This window comes from Pygoscelis adeliae, unplaced genomic scaffold (genome assembly GCF_000699105.1).
Source record: "Pygoscelis adeliae isolate BGI_AS28 unplaced genomic scaffold, ASM69910v1 Scaffold41, whole genome shotgun sequence".
NCBI lineage: Eukaryota > Metazoa > Chordata > Aves > Sphenisciformes > Spheniscidae > Pygoscelis > Pygoscelis adeliae.
Genome location: NW_008824373.1, coordinates 5,893,216 through 5,908,956, shown reverse-complemented (window position 1 = coordinate 5,908,956; position 15,741 = coordinate 5,893,216). Strand labels below are relative to the sequence as shown.

General features: G+C 33.7%; 1 protein-coding gene across 1 annotated transcript in view; it reads right to left on the bottom strand.

The window, feature by feature from the left end:
* Window positions 1-15,741, bottom strand: part of GRIK2 (glutamate receptor, ionotropic, kainate 2) — a 446,885-nt gene that overhangs the window by 172,178 nt on the left and 258,966 nt on the right. The window contains exon 10 of the mRNA XM_009320161.1: window positions 13,263-13,469. Coding sequence (XP_009318436.1) covers window positions 13,263-13,469 — 207 coding nt within the window. The remainder of the gene's footprint in view (window positions 1-13,262; window positions 13,470-15,741) is intronic.

Here is a 15,741-nt window from a genome sequence, read left to right as displayed (position 1 = left end):
TGACATAGAGGGCAACACCCCCTCCTCATCTCCCCTGCCTGTCCTTCCTAAAGAGCCTGTATCCTTCCATCCCAACACTCCAATCATAGGAGCCATCCCACCATGTCACCGTGATGCCAATAAGGTCATAGCCCTGCAGGTGTGCGCACGTCTCTAACTCCTCTTGTTTATTCCCCATGCTACATGCGTTTGCATAGAGGCAAACATCCTATTTACGAATGTGGGCAGGTAGGAAAATGGTCAAGGCAAGGAATAGAAATTACAAACCAACAGTTTTACACAGCAAAACATGCTATTTATCATGAGAGATCAAGTGGTTAAACATTGGAAGAGGCTGCCCAGGCAAGTGGTTGAGTCACCATCCCTGGAAGTATTTAAAAGACGTGTAGATGTGGCGCTTAGGGACATGGTTTAGTGGGCATGGTGGAGTTGGGTTGACGGTTGGACTCGATGATCTTAGAGCTCTTTTCCAACCATAATGATTCTATGATTCTATGATTCTATCCTGGCTACTAAAGTCATTTAGTGTACTTCCTGAATTTCATCTATACTTTAAATAAAATCCTGAGTTATCTAGCAGAATGTCAAAAGACAGAGTATGGATGTTGTTCCAAAAGGTAAGTTCAATTCTTTGGCAATTCACTGATAGGATTCGATAAGACTGGTAGAATGAAAAAGAGAAAAAACAGAAAAAGGAAAAAGAAGAAAAGTTGTTTTCACATAGCAACAGAAAAGGGATTTTAAAAGAAAAAGATTCTTTTGTAGTGGTTAAAACTGTGAATATTAAAATTAGAAAACCATAATACCCTAACTGTAAAAAGCATTACTTAGGCATACTGCAGTTAAATGAACAGGAAGGCAATATTCACTTACCCCTAGTCTCAAGAAATTTCAGATGAACAGCCCCCTGAGTACAGATCATCAGAAAAATTCCACAGATCTCAGAGCAATTATTGAGAAGACTCTAGTGTGAAAGTCTCCTACCATTTCTGGTGTCAAATAACTTGAGAGTGTACTTAAAATTTTTCATCCAGTTTCTTTGGGAAACATACGATGTGATCAGCTCAAAAAATCATGTAATAAATAATATTTATGACTATTAAAAAGTATATGCATTATTATTCTCTCTGTGTTACTGTAATATTAGAAATATTGCTGGGCCTTGCTTTACTAAATGCAGACTGTGCAGAAGTTCCTTGCTCTTTGGAAAATAATTGCTCACTCTCAACTGTTCTTTTGTTGAAAACTACATCTTCAGTCTGTCCTGTACTTGAAATCAGTAACACACCCCTTGCCTGCAATTTAATAGGGAATTCATATATGTACTTCTGCTATGCTCCTCACTGAGTTAATACCTATAATTTGCACACTTGACCTAAGCTTCTGGCTTAGGATTTCTTTGACATTTTATATTACTGAGTTTTTTTATTTCCTTGGCATTTTTTCATGGCTTTCTGCAATACTTTCTGCTGCACTCTATCTGAAGTTTATTTTCTGCATAACATTTACTCTGAGTTAGGATCTGTTTGTACATTTTTCCATGGGAATATCATATACAGCCTTTATTAGAAAGTGACTAAGTATACATGCAAATTAAGTGTCATTTTGTAAGTGAATATAGAGACCAATGTTTGGCTGTCGGTTTGAAGTAGTAGTAAAGCTGTAGTTGCTAATAATTCTATGGTCATGTAGAAGACTTATCTCTTTGATCTTTCACCTTAAAGCAAACCAAAAAAAAAGGAACAGTAGCTGCATAGTACAGCATATTTGAGTGAATTACATTGATAAATTCAGACATGCAAGATAAGAATTTGCAGAGAGGTTCTGTAAGTCTATGGATATATTCAGTTTGCTTGAAGTGAAAAACAGAACCTCAAACAACAAAAGAGACACGGTTCATTGCTTGTCAGGGAGAGACCTGCTGTTTGTTCAGCTTGGGACAAATGACGTTGGAAATAAAAGGTCAGAACACTTGAAGTTGTGAATTAATGAATTAGCAATTAGACTGAAAGGCACAAAAAGCACAAGTGATATTTTCTGGCATATTACAAATTATCATAATAAATTATCCTATAGACCCCAGGACAGATTTCACACAGAAATTAAATGCTACTTTAATGAGGAAAAGAAAGCATGCAAACAATAATACCTGGAAGATAATATGAATATTTGAAACAGTAAACATACACATGAAAAACATGTTACAGGCACTTAACAGTTAAAAGAATTATGGATACTTTATCGTGACACAGAATAACTGGAAGGAATTAGAATACTATTTTTCAATATTAAATAATGTGAATTAGTAGCTTTGTTTAACGAGAAGGTTGTGCTGGAAAACTGCCATCATAACTTAACAAATGTGACTAAAAATTATTTCTGGAAATTCAGAGAAGAATTGTTCAGTATCGAACAGTAATGCTTAATCTGCAAAGTAAATAAATGTATACCAAGAAATAAAAATGCACTCAGAATGGAGGGCCTTCAAATGGTTAAACAAATAAAGCAGGAAAGAGAGAAATTATAAACAAAACACAGAGACAGCTGAAAATACAAGCAGATAAGGATAAGAAAAGTGAAATACAAACAGTAGTATTTTAAACATATACAGAGAGTACAGAAAAAAGAGAATTGTGTCTTTTTTTTTTTTTTGTTAAAGAGGGTAGGTAAAAATAAAATAAAATGTCAAGATACTAGAAAATAACATAAAAAAATTCAGCAGAAATCAGTAGGCATTCAGTTTACCATCTATATATATTCACCAGAGTTGTTGGTTCAAGCAACAGCTATACCATAACTGCAGACTTGCCAAAACACTATGTGGTTTATGGAATGTTACCCCTCAAAACACTATCTCCCCAAAGGATCAGAGTTCAAATTTATGTTATATATAGAAAAAGTTTAACATTATTAAAATTTTCATCATGTGACACCTTAGATTCAGTTTCAGATGCTGAATCTGCAACCCTTAGACCTAAGGTTTGAAAAAAATGTTACCTGGTCTCACATCATTTGTCAAAAATGTGGCCTAAATTTTGTACTTATAGAGGAGCTTACACTCCTCTGTAAGTACTTTACATTATGTATTAAATGACAATTTAAGTTCCACTTTTGTAATGCAAAACTGGCCAACGTATCCCATGTAAACTCATACAAGGAAAGGAGTAATTATTATAAAAAGTGTGAAAGCTTTATAGCTGAACAGGGTATTTTGTAATGAAATCTATAATGAGCAAAGGAGACTAGGAAACTCCAAAATCAAGATAGATTTATGGATTCTGCGGGTGAAAACCATTCAAAGACAAGTAAAATGTTACAGCTTCTGCTGAGCTGAGTATTTATCTTCCTCCCAATGACATTCATTCAAACTAAAACCCAACGAGTGGTTTGTGAATGATCAGAATTTAGTATGTGTTACTATATCTTGTATACTGAGCTGAGATTTCCTCAGTGTATTAAGGACATAACATTAAAATATTTCCCTGGAATATAATTTATTTAGATGATGTTTAACCTAAAATGTCACAGTTTTCAAAACAAGTTTTCTTTAGCTTTACTTCTGGACCTTTAAACCCTTCCTCTGAAGGAGTGTTGAACACTTTCCACCTTCATTTCAAAAATGTCGATGCAAAGTGTTAAGAACCAATATCAGCAGATTGCAAAGAAAAACGCTCAGACAATAGAAAAGTATTGTGGCCCAAGCCTAGTGATGAAATCAAGGTTCTCAGAACAGCAACTGACCAGAATCAGTACAAAACCACTCCACCTGCACAGGTTTAGAACAATGAAGATTAACACACACCACTAGCCACCTGCACGGGACAAGCACACACTTATCCTGCATGGGATAAGCACACACTTATTACACAAACAATGGTAACTGATTAGTCTACCCTTTAACACAGGTGATTGGATTCGTCTACACAACTGTATTGTAACATATATCAACCCTGCCTTCTTCAATATCAGGGTCCCCAAGCATTAGGCTGGGGCACTGTATGCACATTGCTTAAGAAAAAATCCTTTGTAATTCTATCCTTTGTCCATGTCTCTCATCTCAGTCAGCGGTGGACTCCCAAGGCACAAGTGTGGGTTTGAGTCCCACCAGAAACAGAGGCACACTAGTGGGTTTGAGTCCCGCTAGAAGGGAGGTGGGTTCGAGTCCCACTGGAATTCCCTTGACATAAGCTTATAAGCCTGTTACATTATCTACTACACTCACATGATCACTCACTCCTTCCTATTATTCATTAAAGATCTGTGTAACACTTTGCCACCTCTAACAGCAGTATTTACACTTACACATTTCCTTAGCCTGAATAGCCTGAATATTCCTTGTCATAAGAAATGAAAAATAACTTTTTGTCTGTGAATATAATTTTTGTTGATGAGTAATATTATGCATCATTTAAAATGTCCCATCAACAGAAATCATGTATTTTCACAAAAAAAAAAAAAGGCCTTATTAAGCCTATTTTTGAATGTGAAACTGAAGTACATGCAAGTTGTTGGGTGCTTTTTTCATTTTTTTGATGAATAGATGTGGTTACTCCTCAAGTAAAAATGGACAAAAGCCATGATGTTTTATCTAAGAAACAAGACGATTAATTTAAACCAAGATTTGTAAGATAATTTATCTTATGCTATTAGCCTAATAGAAAAATATTTCATCAAACTATACAATCAGATGAAAGACAAGAGTTCTATCCAGACAGCTTAAATTATCTATTTAAAGGTAGGGAAAAATTAGGAACACCAAAAAAAACCCCACCCTTGTTATGAAGGCACTGTTAGCAAAATTACTATTTTCTGCCTTAATGGATAAAGGTTCTCAGACAGCTGTTTTTCACATTATAGTTTCTCATGGTATTCCTTATTTTTTCCAGCTCCTAATACAAACATGATAGGTGGCAGGGATAATGAAAATAAACAATTGGAAAATAGCATCGTTCCGTGAGAAAACAGCTATGTTTACTTGCATAAACAAGGATTGACATTCAGAAAAGTCTTAGTATACTTTATTGAGAGGGGAATTCATCTACTCACATTTACTGACAGTAATTAAAAAAAAAAAATAAGATGAACACTCCATGAAGACTGTAGCAAGTGCAGTACAAATATAATTTTGTAAAGACAGATTGTAACCTCACAGTTGCTTCAAGCAAGACCTAAGTGTGAGCTAACACCAAAAGGCAAACACCTAGGCTCTTATTCCAGACCCTTTTCTGAATTAAACTAGAGCTTGTGACATGCTCTAGGGCATCCCCATGCCTCTAGTTGCCGTTCCATCAATGAAAGGGTCTCCCATAGGTCTTAGATCTACCAGCACTATGTGGGTGTCTTGGATAGCTTAAGGAAGCTCAGGTGGCACCAGACACTTATGTGTGGGCTACTGGCTTAATCCATAGCAGTTTAAACTCCCATTACAGCCAGTGAAGGTCTAACCAATACAGATGATGGAGTCTAAAGAGCAATTCAGCTGACCAAGTTCTAGAAAAGTGTTTTGTGTTCCTGAATCTCTCTACTGCATAAGAGATACCTTGGATAGCCAGCCTGTCCTCAAATGTGCTGCTCTAGAATAAGACAGATGTCCTCTGCCACATCTGATGCCTTACGCAGATGTGTTTGTGAACATGGAGCATCTAACCTGAATTACTCCACTGGACACAAGTTTAGACAGTAAGTCAAATTTATCTCTCGGCTCTGGTATGATTGTTTTCACTAGGTCTCTACTGGCTAAAACAGAAGTCTACATAGCTAGTGCTCCAACAGGCACCTTTTACCAAACCATTCATTTAGGCATTTTAGTCCTGAACTTAGTCTCCTTCAGCCTGCCTTCTCCTCTGAGGTACAACATTCTAATCTGTAGAATTGTACTCAAGATTAAATCGATGTCATGAGGCCTGATGTAAGATATCAAATAGGTTCTAAAAATGTATCTGAAAAAAGGAGTTCATATCAAAATCCTCCATCCTCTTTGAGAACATCTGCAATTATTAGTACCTTCTTTATGTAATAACATTGAGAGTAAAGGTAAGCATTGTCAAAAATTATCTTTCACATCTATTACACGAGCTGCCCTTGTTTCATAAAACTACCACATTGTTTACCCTCCCAAATTCCATGCTTTTCACAGATAAACCTCTTTTTTTTAGTGAGTCAAAATTAACAAGATTGCCATAATGTTAATTATCTCAGCAAATAATTTGACATGCACAGAAGACAGTTATCAAAATTGTATCTATTTAATACGTTAATGGACACAAGTCAAAGATACCATTTCTCTGAATAAAGAAGATCTGCCCAGGATTACCAGGGCTTTGGAATAATATTTTTTATAGGAAACAAAAAAAAAGTATATATAATGCGCTCAACACAGCTTCATTTTAAAGGAAGATAGAATAGGATTTTTTTTTTCTTAATATTGATGATCAATTGCAAATTTCAATATATATTTTATTTGTAAAAAAGTAAGTTCTCTTACTTACTAAAGAAAACTTTACCACCTCAAGAATGCAGAAACACATTTTTTGTAAAGCCAAACTTTAAGAACTAAACTTTAAAGTGTTACCAAATAAAATACTGCAATTACACGCACCCAGTTCCCCCTTCTAAGAATGCAAATATCTTTGTGAAAAACAGAAAACAAAGCAAATTAAGCAGTGCTCTGAGTTTCTGTGGGTTTGGGGTTTTTTTTTGTTTTGTTTTGAGGTTTTTTGCACAAAAGCTGCACACTCATTTTGCAGACGCTGGTGGAAAGATATCTTACTCTGAAGTTGATTTTTTTTCAGACAAGAAAAGTGTTAACAGTAGACTCAACAATTATTTCTCAGTGCTTGACACAATATAATGTATTTTAATATACTGTAAGTAGTATGTGTTCTAAGGAGCTTAAAAATAATACTGCAAGTATGGAGAACTAAGAGAGAATAGCATCAAAATCAAATTAATATTTTTTTCCTCTAACAAAAATCTTTTGCTTGTTTACTTAAGTAGAGAAAAATGTAAAATATGTGTTTCATTGCCTGGTATCTCACCGTTGACATGATATAGTAGCAGGGGAAGAATTATTCTTAAGATAGCTGATAAAAAACTTGTGCCCTAGAATTCTTTTATTTTATTGAAGTCAAAAAGTTCCATGACAACAACAACAAGTCTTTACCCAAGTCTTCAAATGGAAAATCACTAAGACCCCAAATTGACTGGGGGTCAACATATGTCAACATAAATTTCTACTTTTCTCATCACTTTTTTTAATTAAAATGTTGAATAGACTTTGTTTCCCTTCCTCTACAGAGTACCAAAACCAGAACAACAAATTTCAAAGAGAAATTCACTTATCATTAATTGATTGAAAAATACCTGCCAAAATTTCTAATGAAAAAAAAAATTTTATATGATGTCCTGGTTTCGGCTGGGATAGAGTTAATTTCCTTCCTAGTAGTTGGTACAGTGCTGTGTTTTGGATTTAGTATGAGAATAATGTTGATAACACACTTATGTTTTGGTTGTTGCTAAGCAGTGCTTAGCATGTGACGTCCATACCATGTGACATCATGCTCAGTATATAAACTGGGGGAAAGCTGCCTGGGGGGGGGGGGGGGCGTTTCATCAGTCGGCGGGTGCTGAGCAACTGCACTGTGCATCACTTGTTTTTTATATTCTATTATTATTATTATATTTCAATTATTAAACTGTTCTTATCTCAACCCACAAGTTTTCTCACTTTTAGTATTCCGATTCTCTCCCCCATCCCACTGGGGTGGGGGGAGAGTGAGCGAGCGGCTGTGTGGTGCTCAGTTGCTGGCTGAGGTTAAACCATGACAGGTAACAACAGTTACAGTCAGTAAATTCTCTGAACAAAAAAGATCTATTTTAGGATTCACTTCAGAGCCAAGTTCTCTGTTGAAATGTGAACAGTTGTTACTAACAGTTTCTGCAGAACACAAAAATAAAATATCAAGGAGTTTTAATGATGCTCTCATGATTCAGACTGGAATAGTGATGTGGAAAAAATAGTTTGAAACCTTTCTTTCAAACCCTAAGTAAGATCTTGCAATACTAGTCACCATCTTTCTATCACCACCAGTTTAAATTCTCATCAGTAGTGCATTCAAATGTTGTCATATATAAAGGCATTCTCTGGAGAATCTTCTTTTTTTGAATGTCAACTTGTCTCATATTTCAGACTTTTTTTTTTTTTTAATGCTTACTCAGTTGATAGATCTGTTTCAACTATGACATCTATATTTTAAAAGAAATATGAAATGAATGACAGTTCACAGTCATAAATTTTGGCCACAAAGGAAGAGAGATAAACCACTGTGTCAAAGTCCTGAATTTTCCAGATTCAGATAAGTAAGACAAAACACGTTTTTAAAGTCACTACTGATATTCTGTCTGTGGTTTACTAAATAGGCTGTCCTGCAAAACATTCGTATTATTTGAACCTGATGATGATGACTAGCACAGCGGCCCTTAGCAAAAGTCTAAGGACTTTTGCAAAAAACAACTAACTTATTCTGAGAAATACAGAAAGGAAGAGGTGATGTAGCATTCTATTTGATTAAAAAAAAAATAATTATCATTAAATGAAGATGTTAAAATCCAGTGATCCTCTGTGGACAAATATTTTGAAAATGGTCTAATAATAATGTTCAATAAGTAGTAGCATATGAGTAAGTGTCAGTACATTAACTTAGGAGCATCATTTGAAAAAAAAAGTAGGAGTTAAGTGTTATACATAGCCTTGAAAATGTCGACATCAGACCAGTGTTTTCACTAATACAATGAGGCAGCCATAAAGCAGATATGGTGTTCTAAAGAGCACTGACAGACCACAGGTTTTATTGTCCAGCACATATAATATTGGTGCAAAAAGACAGAATGCTCGATCTTTCTTTCCACTAAAGAGTCTCTAACTCCCTGCTACTGCCAAATTTTCTGAGATTTTGGTTAATGAAAGAGGCATGGCTAAACTGTCCTGCACTGTGTTGAAAATCTCAACTGCCAGACCTTTTGCATGGAAGTTACAAGGAGGAAGACTGCATCTATCATTGAGAAGAGGCAAGAGAAGCTCCTGAGCCTTTCCTTATGAGGCTCTATACAGCAGGACTTGCTGTAAGAATGAAGAAAAGAGAGACAGTCCAAATAATGTGATGAAACTACATTTGAAAAGGGGAAGAACATAAAAGAAAAAGATGGAAGAAATTTAAATTCCTTTACTCGTGTAAATTTTTCTTTGTCTCAAAAAGGATGCAAACAAAAATCTATATAGTTGTTTATTGGAAGCTTTTTTTCACTTCTATACAGTAATACAATGATCTTGGCTCTAGTCCTTCAAGAACATAAGGACCTTAAATTAGGAAAAAAAAAAAAAGGAAAAAAATAACAAGTTATTGGAAGAAGACATCTCCAGAAACATTTTAAACTGATTATATAAACATCTGAAACTATTCTATTTCATAGAAATAAAGGGCCACTATTTTTATAAATGTAAGCATCTTGTATGTAAGCATTTATTAGTAAGATATTGATTTTAAAAAATTCAAAAGATGCTGAAGTAAAACACAAAGCTATGTCTCAATAAAATTCAAATTCAGTAGTGCTTTCCAATTGCCCAACTCTGTAAGTCTTAGCTTCCTCCAAGCTGCAAATCCTGCTCTTCTCAGATACAAAGAAAAGTTCCCATTTAATCCACACGTATAATAAAAGAACAATCATGATCCAAAAATTGGACCTTTTCTATAATTATTTATGAATCATAAAAGATCTGCAAGTCTTAAAGTCTATTTGTAATGCATAAGCTTTGTGCTGTAGAAGAATCATTCAAAGAAAGAGCCAAGAAAAAAAAAGGTTATTTTAATGGTATATAATAATAACAAATTACTTCCTAGTGGATTTTTCACTTTCATTTATATCTCTGAGAAAGTATAAAATAGTAATTTTTGCCTGTTTTAGAACCCAGTGATAAGAATGTTTAGAATTAATTTTGGAGCTGTAAAGTAGAATGTCTAACAGAAAAAAAGCAAAATTATATATTTTTATTCTATCATTATCTACTAACTATAGAGGAACATAACTTACACACTCACACTATATATCTCATACAATTTAATACAGTGCTGTAACAACTTTTAGCACCACAGAACAACCTGAAATCTCCAGAATTTATAATTCAGTTCAAAACCAGTTCAATAAATCTATCCTTGAATAAAGTTCTTGAACCAAAGGCAACAAGTCAGTATAAAGAATACTTCTTCATGAAGAATGCAACCATAAAGGATGGAGATACCTGGATTTTAGCTCCGCCTCCCCCAAATATCTAGCACCCTTGTCTTGAATTAACCAGAGAGGAGGATAAAATATTGAATGAGAAATTGTGGCAAAGAAATCAGACTGCTTAACTAGAGAAATTCAATTTAAAATGTTTTCATAGGGAAATCTCATCTGTATTTGCTGTCTTAGTGAATATTTCTCTTCCATTTGAAGCTATAGAGACCACTGTCTTTTCCAACAAGAATTCATTATCACTCAGTTGTTAAAGGGAAGAGATATTGAACTCATTTTTCACTTTCAGTATTTATCATTTATTTAAAAGGAAACTAGTCATTGTTTGGAGACCAATATCAGAATGATGGCATATGTGAACATTGAGTAAAACAGTCAAAGAAAGAAGAAATGCGAGCAAACTATGGGAAAGGAGACTGAAAACACACAAAGCCTGATGTAAAGGCTTGAGTCTCTCTTCACACTCTAGAATTTCAAGCCTGAGACTGACATGATATGCTGAGCTCAGTTCAGATAACATTATCTTCATTTCACTTACACTTTTGAGTCCAAGCAATTATGTAAAGTGACTAAGCACAGATTTCAACAGTTTATTTAAAAATTTAGATTCTATTTGGTACTTTTTATCTTTATATGAATTGTGCATCTTCCTTTGTACACACATTATATACAGAAATTATCCATTTTATTTATTCTTGAATTACAAATGCTACAAAATACCCTTGTAAAGATATATATTATAGTATCCTTTCTTTCTGAATTTAAGTGACTGACAGTTAAAATACAACAAGCAGATAAAAATAAAATAAATTCTAAAATTATGTTTCAAATAGATGTAAGTACTATGGCAACTTTCAGAAATTTGTCTTTATTCTGTAGTGTATTTATTTTAATTAGAAACTCACGTTGAAAAATTTAGACAGAAACATTTCGCCTTTCCAAATGAAATATTGAGTTTATTACATTACTTCATACAAAACAAAACCTTTTTGACACTTTAAAAAATATTCTCTAAGGGAAAAGAAAGACTAAAAAGCTAAGCTAATGGGCCAAGTGAAGTAACCATATGGAAACATCAAGTGTGGTAACTATCTATCTGGAATTCTCTAAATTCTTGTGCATGAGTTCTGAGGTCTGAAGTGTTGCTTGCTAATAAAATATAGCAATAACATGCATGCAAATAAAGGGCACAGATGCATAAATAAATTGCATGTATTCAAATAGATTTCAAAATAAGAATAGATAAAAACAGAGAAAATTTTAAAGGAAAATTTTAACAATTGAGAAATTGAGAGAGACTAGTAAAAGTTATGATCCAGGTTAAGAAGTTAGACTGCATCTTCCATGATACACTAAGCATAGTATCTAAACTTTTTTGCCTCCTAAGTAAACATCCTTTCAAAAGCCAAAATAAATTTTAATCTAAATTTAGTTATATGTTATCTATGGGAAAAAGGAACACATGTTCCATTCTGTGTTATCAAGTGGAAAGGATTGGAAAAGCTCCTGTTCCACATACTTAACTGCTGCAACTTCTTCAAATGCATTTTATTTCAAGATTATCTTAGTGAAAAGCTTAGGAGGCCATACTAGTGCTTGTTCAAGAAAGCTTTAGGACTGGATAATAAAACCATACCAAAATATGATTTTTCTTTGTTTCTGAAGAATTATATAAGAAATACTTCCACAATATTCACCCCAATCATGGAAAATTATTTCCAGATTATGATAGTACCTAACAACCATAAAATCTAATAGCTATGCATGCCTATGCATTTATACATGTATGAAAATATGCATGTATAGAGATGGACAGAGAGTCTAGCTAAATATCTGTTTGCTTTCTATGTATGTGTACTAGGTGTAATACATACACACATTTAAAGATAATATAAATATAATACTCCCACTCGTTCTTCTTAAAAGTGTGAAGCTAGGCAAAATCAACATCTGTTGCAACAGCTATATGAGATTGTTATTTACTAGAAAAGCACAAAGATAACAACCCTTCTAGTAAATATGAATATTTTGATTAGCACATGTTCTGCCCATCTGCAGAAATCTTAAAGCAAATTGAAACAAGATTAGTGAATATTTTTCTTCAAGTTATTCATGCAGTTTCTGCCATTATTAGGAGGTTTCACTTCAATTAGCTATAAAATATTCTCCCCTTCTTCCTATTTTAAATGACAGTGATGTGCAGAGTATGTTTTATCTCATTCTCTGATCAAATGTCTCTATATCGAGCAATTCGCCCAAACAAATGTAAAAAGGGACAATGACGTAATTTTCAAATTTACTAAAATATTTCTAAGAGACTGAATTCAACTGGCATGACCAACTGGGAAAGTATACTTTGAAGGACACAAAGTAATGCCTGCCTTACTCATTTACAAGTAATTGCAATGGTATCTGTTTTGACACACATTGCATTACTTTGCTGCTTCAGTATATTTTGATATTTTTGTCCTACTGCTTGCACTTTATTGTTAGTTTCAAGAAAGATGTTCTTCCTTTTTGTGTATATCAAATAATTTATGTGTTTACACTACATACACAGAAATTGCTCCAAGACAAAGTCTCAGATCCACTATCAGAAAAGGCCCGCCTTCTATTGATTAATGAAGACATATGTTTTGTCACAAAAAAATAGATATTTGTTCCCACAAATAAATTCTGAATACTATCTATTCCATATTTTGACTTAGGTATATGCCACAGAAGAGCTAAACCAGTTTGGCAGAAACAAACACTGCCTATAGGCAAAACAGAGGTGCAGAATAGTCTTCATATAACAAACAAATTCTACATTATAGAAACCATTGATGTGAATCTGCTTACATTACTTCTTTAAACATCTGCACTTTCCAAAACAGTACTATTCAAATGGCGTCATCATAAAAGTTTTACAATTTGTATAGATAGAATTGAAATCTAAATGGATAGTAGAAAGCATCCAGAAATTGACTTACATGATCAATTAGTTCACGAACCATTCCATTCCACTGTCCGCTGGCATCTTCCTGGGCTCCATATTTTCCATCCTCCACCAGTCTAATCTCATAGGAAAATCCAAGGATAGTAGACAGCTCCCTGAGGAGGTCTATGCAATAACCTTCAAATCGATCATTTCCGTACAAGGGTTTGTCAGACTTCTTGAACATAACATATGGCTCTTCCTGTAAAAATTAAAAAGACAGAATGGATAATGAGTGCCCCCACACCTTTCTTTTCAACCTGAAGTCGTACACTGTCGTGATACCACTCCCTGTACAAAAAACTAAAATGAAAAGTAGAATCCTTTTAGCTTTTGGTTATATCTGTCTTTATTTATCTTCAAACTGAAGTTAGTCAGAAGACCCTCTTTCTCATTTTTATTTGAAAAAATGACACTGTAAACACCATCAACATATCTTCAAGGAATTCATATAAACACTAAATTTAAACGTGCTCCTTAACAAGTTACATTATACATTAACATCAAATGCATTGTTTGGATGGACATTGTAAGACTCTTAAAATGCAGAAACCATGTGCTTTGGCAACTGGAAAAAAAAATATTAATTCAAACCCCAAACATCAATCAAATACTTTTAAGTATTAGGTTTTACACTTTTCTTTACACAAGTATTTTAACTGTTTTCTCAATGCTTTGTTAGGTAAAGTATAGAAAACCCACAGGGGGAGGAAAAAGTCAGTGAAATCACCTACTGTTCTGTTGCCTCAAGTTATAGGCTGCCATTTATAAGACTGCAGCAAAACCAGAAAAAAAGTTAATTCAAAAAACAAATACTATGATATCCATTCCATGAAAACTGAATTTATTTTCCTTAAACATTTATCTTCTTATATTTAATTTAAATTACAATATGACTTTTTTGCATAAAGTGATGTGCAAACAGAACAGCAAACAAATTAAAATGATTGGCAGAATATTCATAATTATGGGAAGAAACAACATGTAGCAAAATATAGGATTTGTACATCTGTTTCTCAATATAGGTTAACCTTCCTCAAATACAAAGCTGAAGGAAAAAGACAAAAAACAATAGGTAGAGTTTTAGACTACCACATGGCACCAATATTCAAGTTGTATTTGATAGATTAAATACACAACTCAATCTTTGCTCATGTTTTAGACAGACATTTTTCATTTTTTACAATAAAAAAATAAGCACCAATTAAGGTAAGATAAATGGTAGTAAATGCAATTACTGCACCAAATACAAGTCTTAATGAATAATCAGATAAACTCTCCAGGGTAACTTAACAAATTTCATACAGCCCTAAATCTCCACATCAGCACTCAGTGGGGTTAAAGGCACTTCATTCTACAAGCATCTGACAGCTTTAATAAGGATTTGTCAGCATTCCTGATGTAAACATCTATCTTGAGGTGTCCCATGATTTAAGCATTATCTGTATAAAACTGGAACTTTAAGATATAAAATTTCACCCAAAATGCAAGGGAGAAAGCAGGGAGATCTCTTGCTCTTAAAAGAACTGTGTTCCCCTGTTGCCTCTTACACTTTTTTTTCCCCCTAAATAAAACAAATTACTGAACCAAGACTCTGCTGAGATTCTATTTTTATATACTTCTATTGAAATTAATAAGGTTACGGGCATATTTTAAAAAAGTACACAACTGATCTTCATACAATTAACAAGGAATGTAACATGAAATAAATTGTCCAAAGAAACTACTAGGATGTTTTGACAGAAACTTCAAACAATAGATAGGCAAATGACTCAAGGAGAGATCTTCTAGATGTAGTACTGACAAGAACAAAGACCTGACTGAAAACATGAAAGTTGAAAGCAATTTAAATGACAAGGATCATTGAATAATTCTTGAGAAGCAGAGACAGTGACAGAACAAAAACTATGTATGAAAAGAGTTGTTAATAAACTCAGACAATTGATATGAAATATCTCATAGAAAAGAACTGTAAGGAAAACAGTTTTTCAGGTGAAATGAGAATTCCTTAAAGAAAGCACACTACTGGCCAAGCAGAAGCCATGCTAAGTAAAAACACAGAAAGTGTAGAAAAAGAAGCAACAAGACTCAAGCATGAATTCTTTAATGAACTGAAACTCAGAAAAGGAAGTATGGAGGAAGTGAAATTTAACTCAGAATATGAAGGACAAACAGAAAAGCAAACAAACGTAAAACTTATGCAGGGAGAAATGCATAAATGCAAAAGCAAAAAATACAGTACAATTAGCAATCAATCTTAAGGATAAAAAGTGACATTCTAGAAGCAAGGATAAAAGGAAATTCTAGGAACTAGTTCATCTGTTGCCCAGCAGGAAAAGAAAACCATGAAATGACATTACAAAGACAATCAAACCGTTTGATGATTTTCCTGTGCCTGTCTTCTCTGAAAAGGCTAATGCTAATCAGATAATGTACAAAATTAACACAAGAAACACATTAAAAAGTGTTAGACT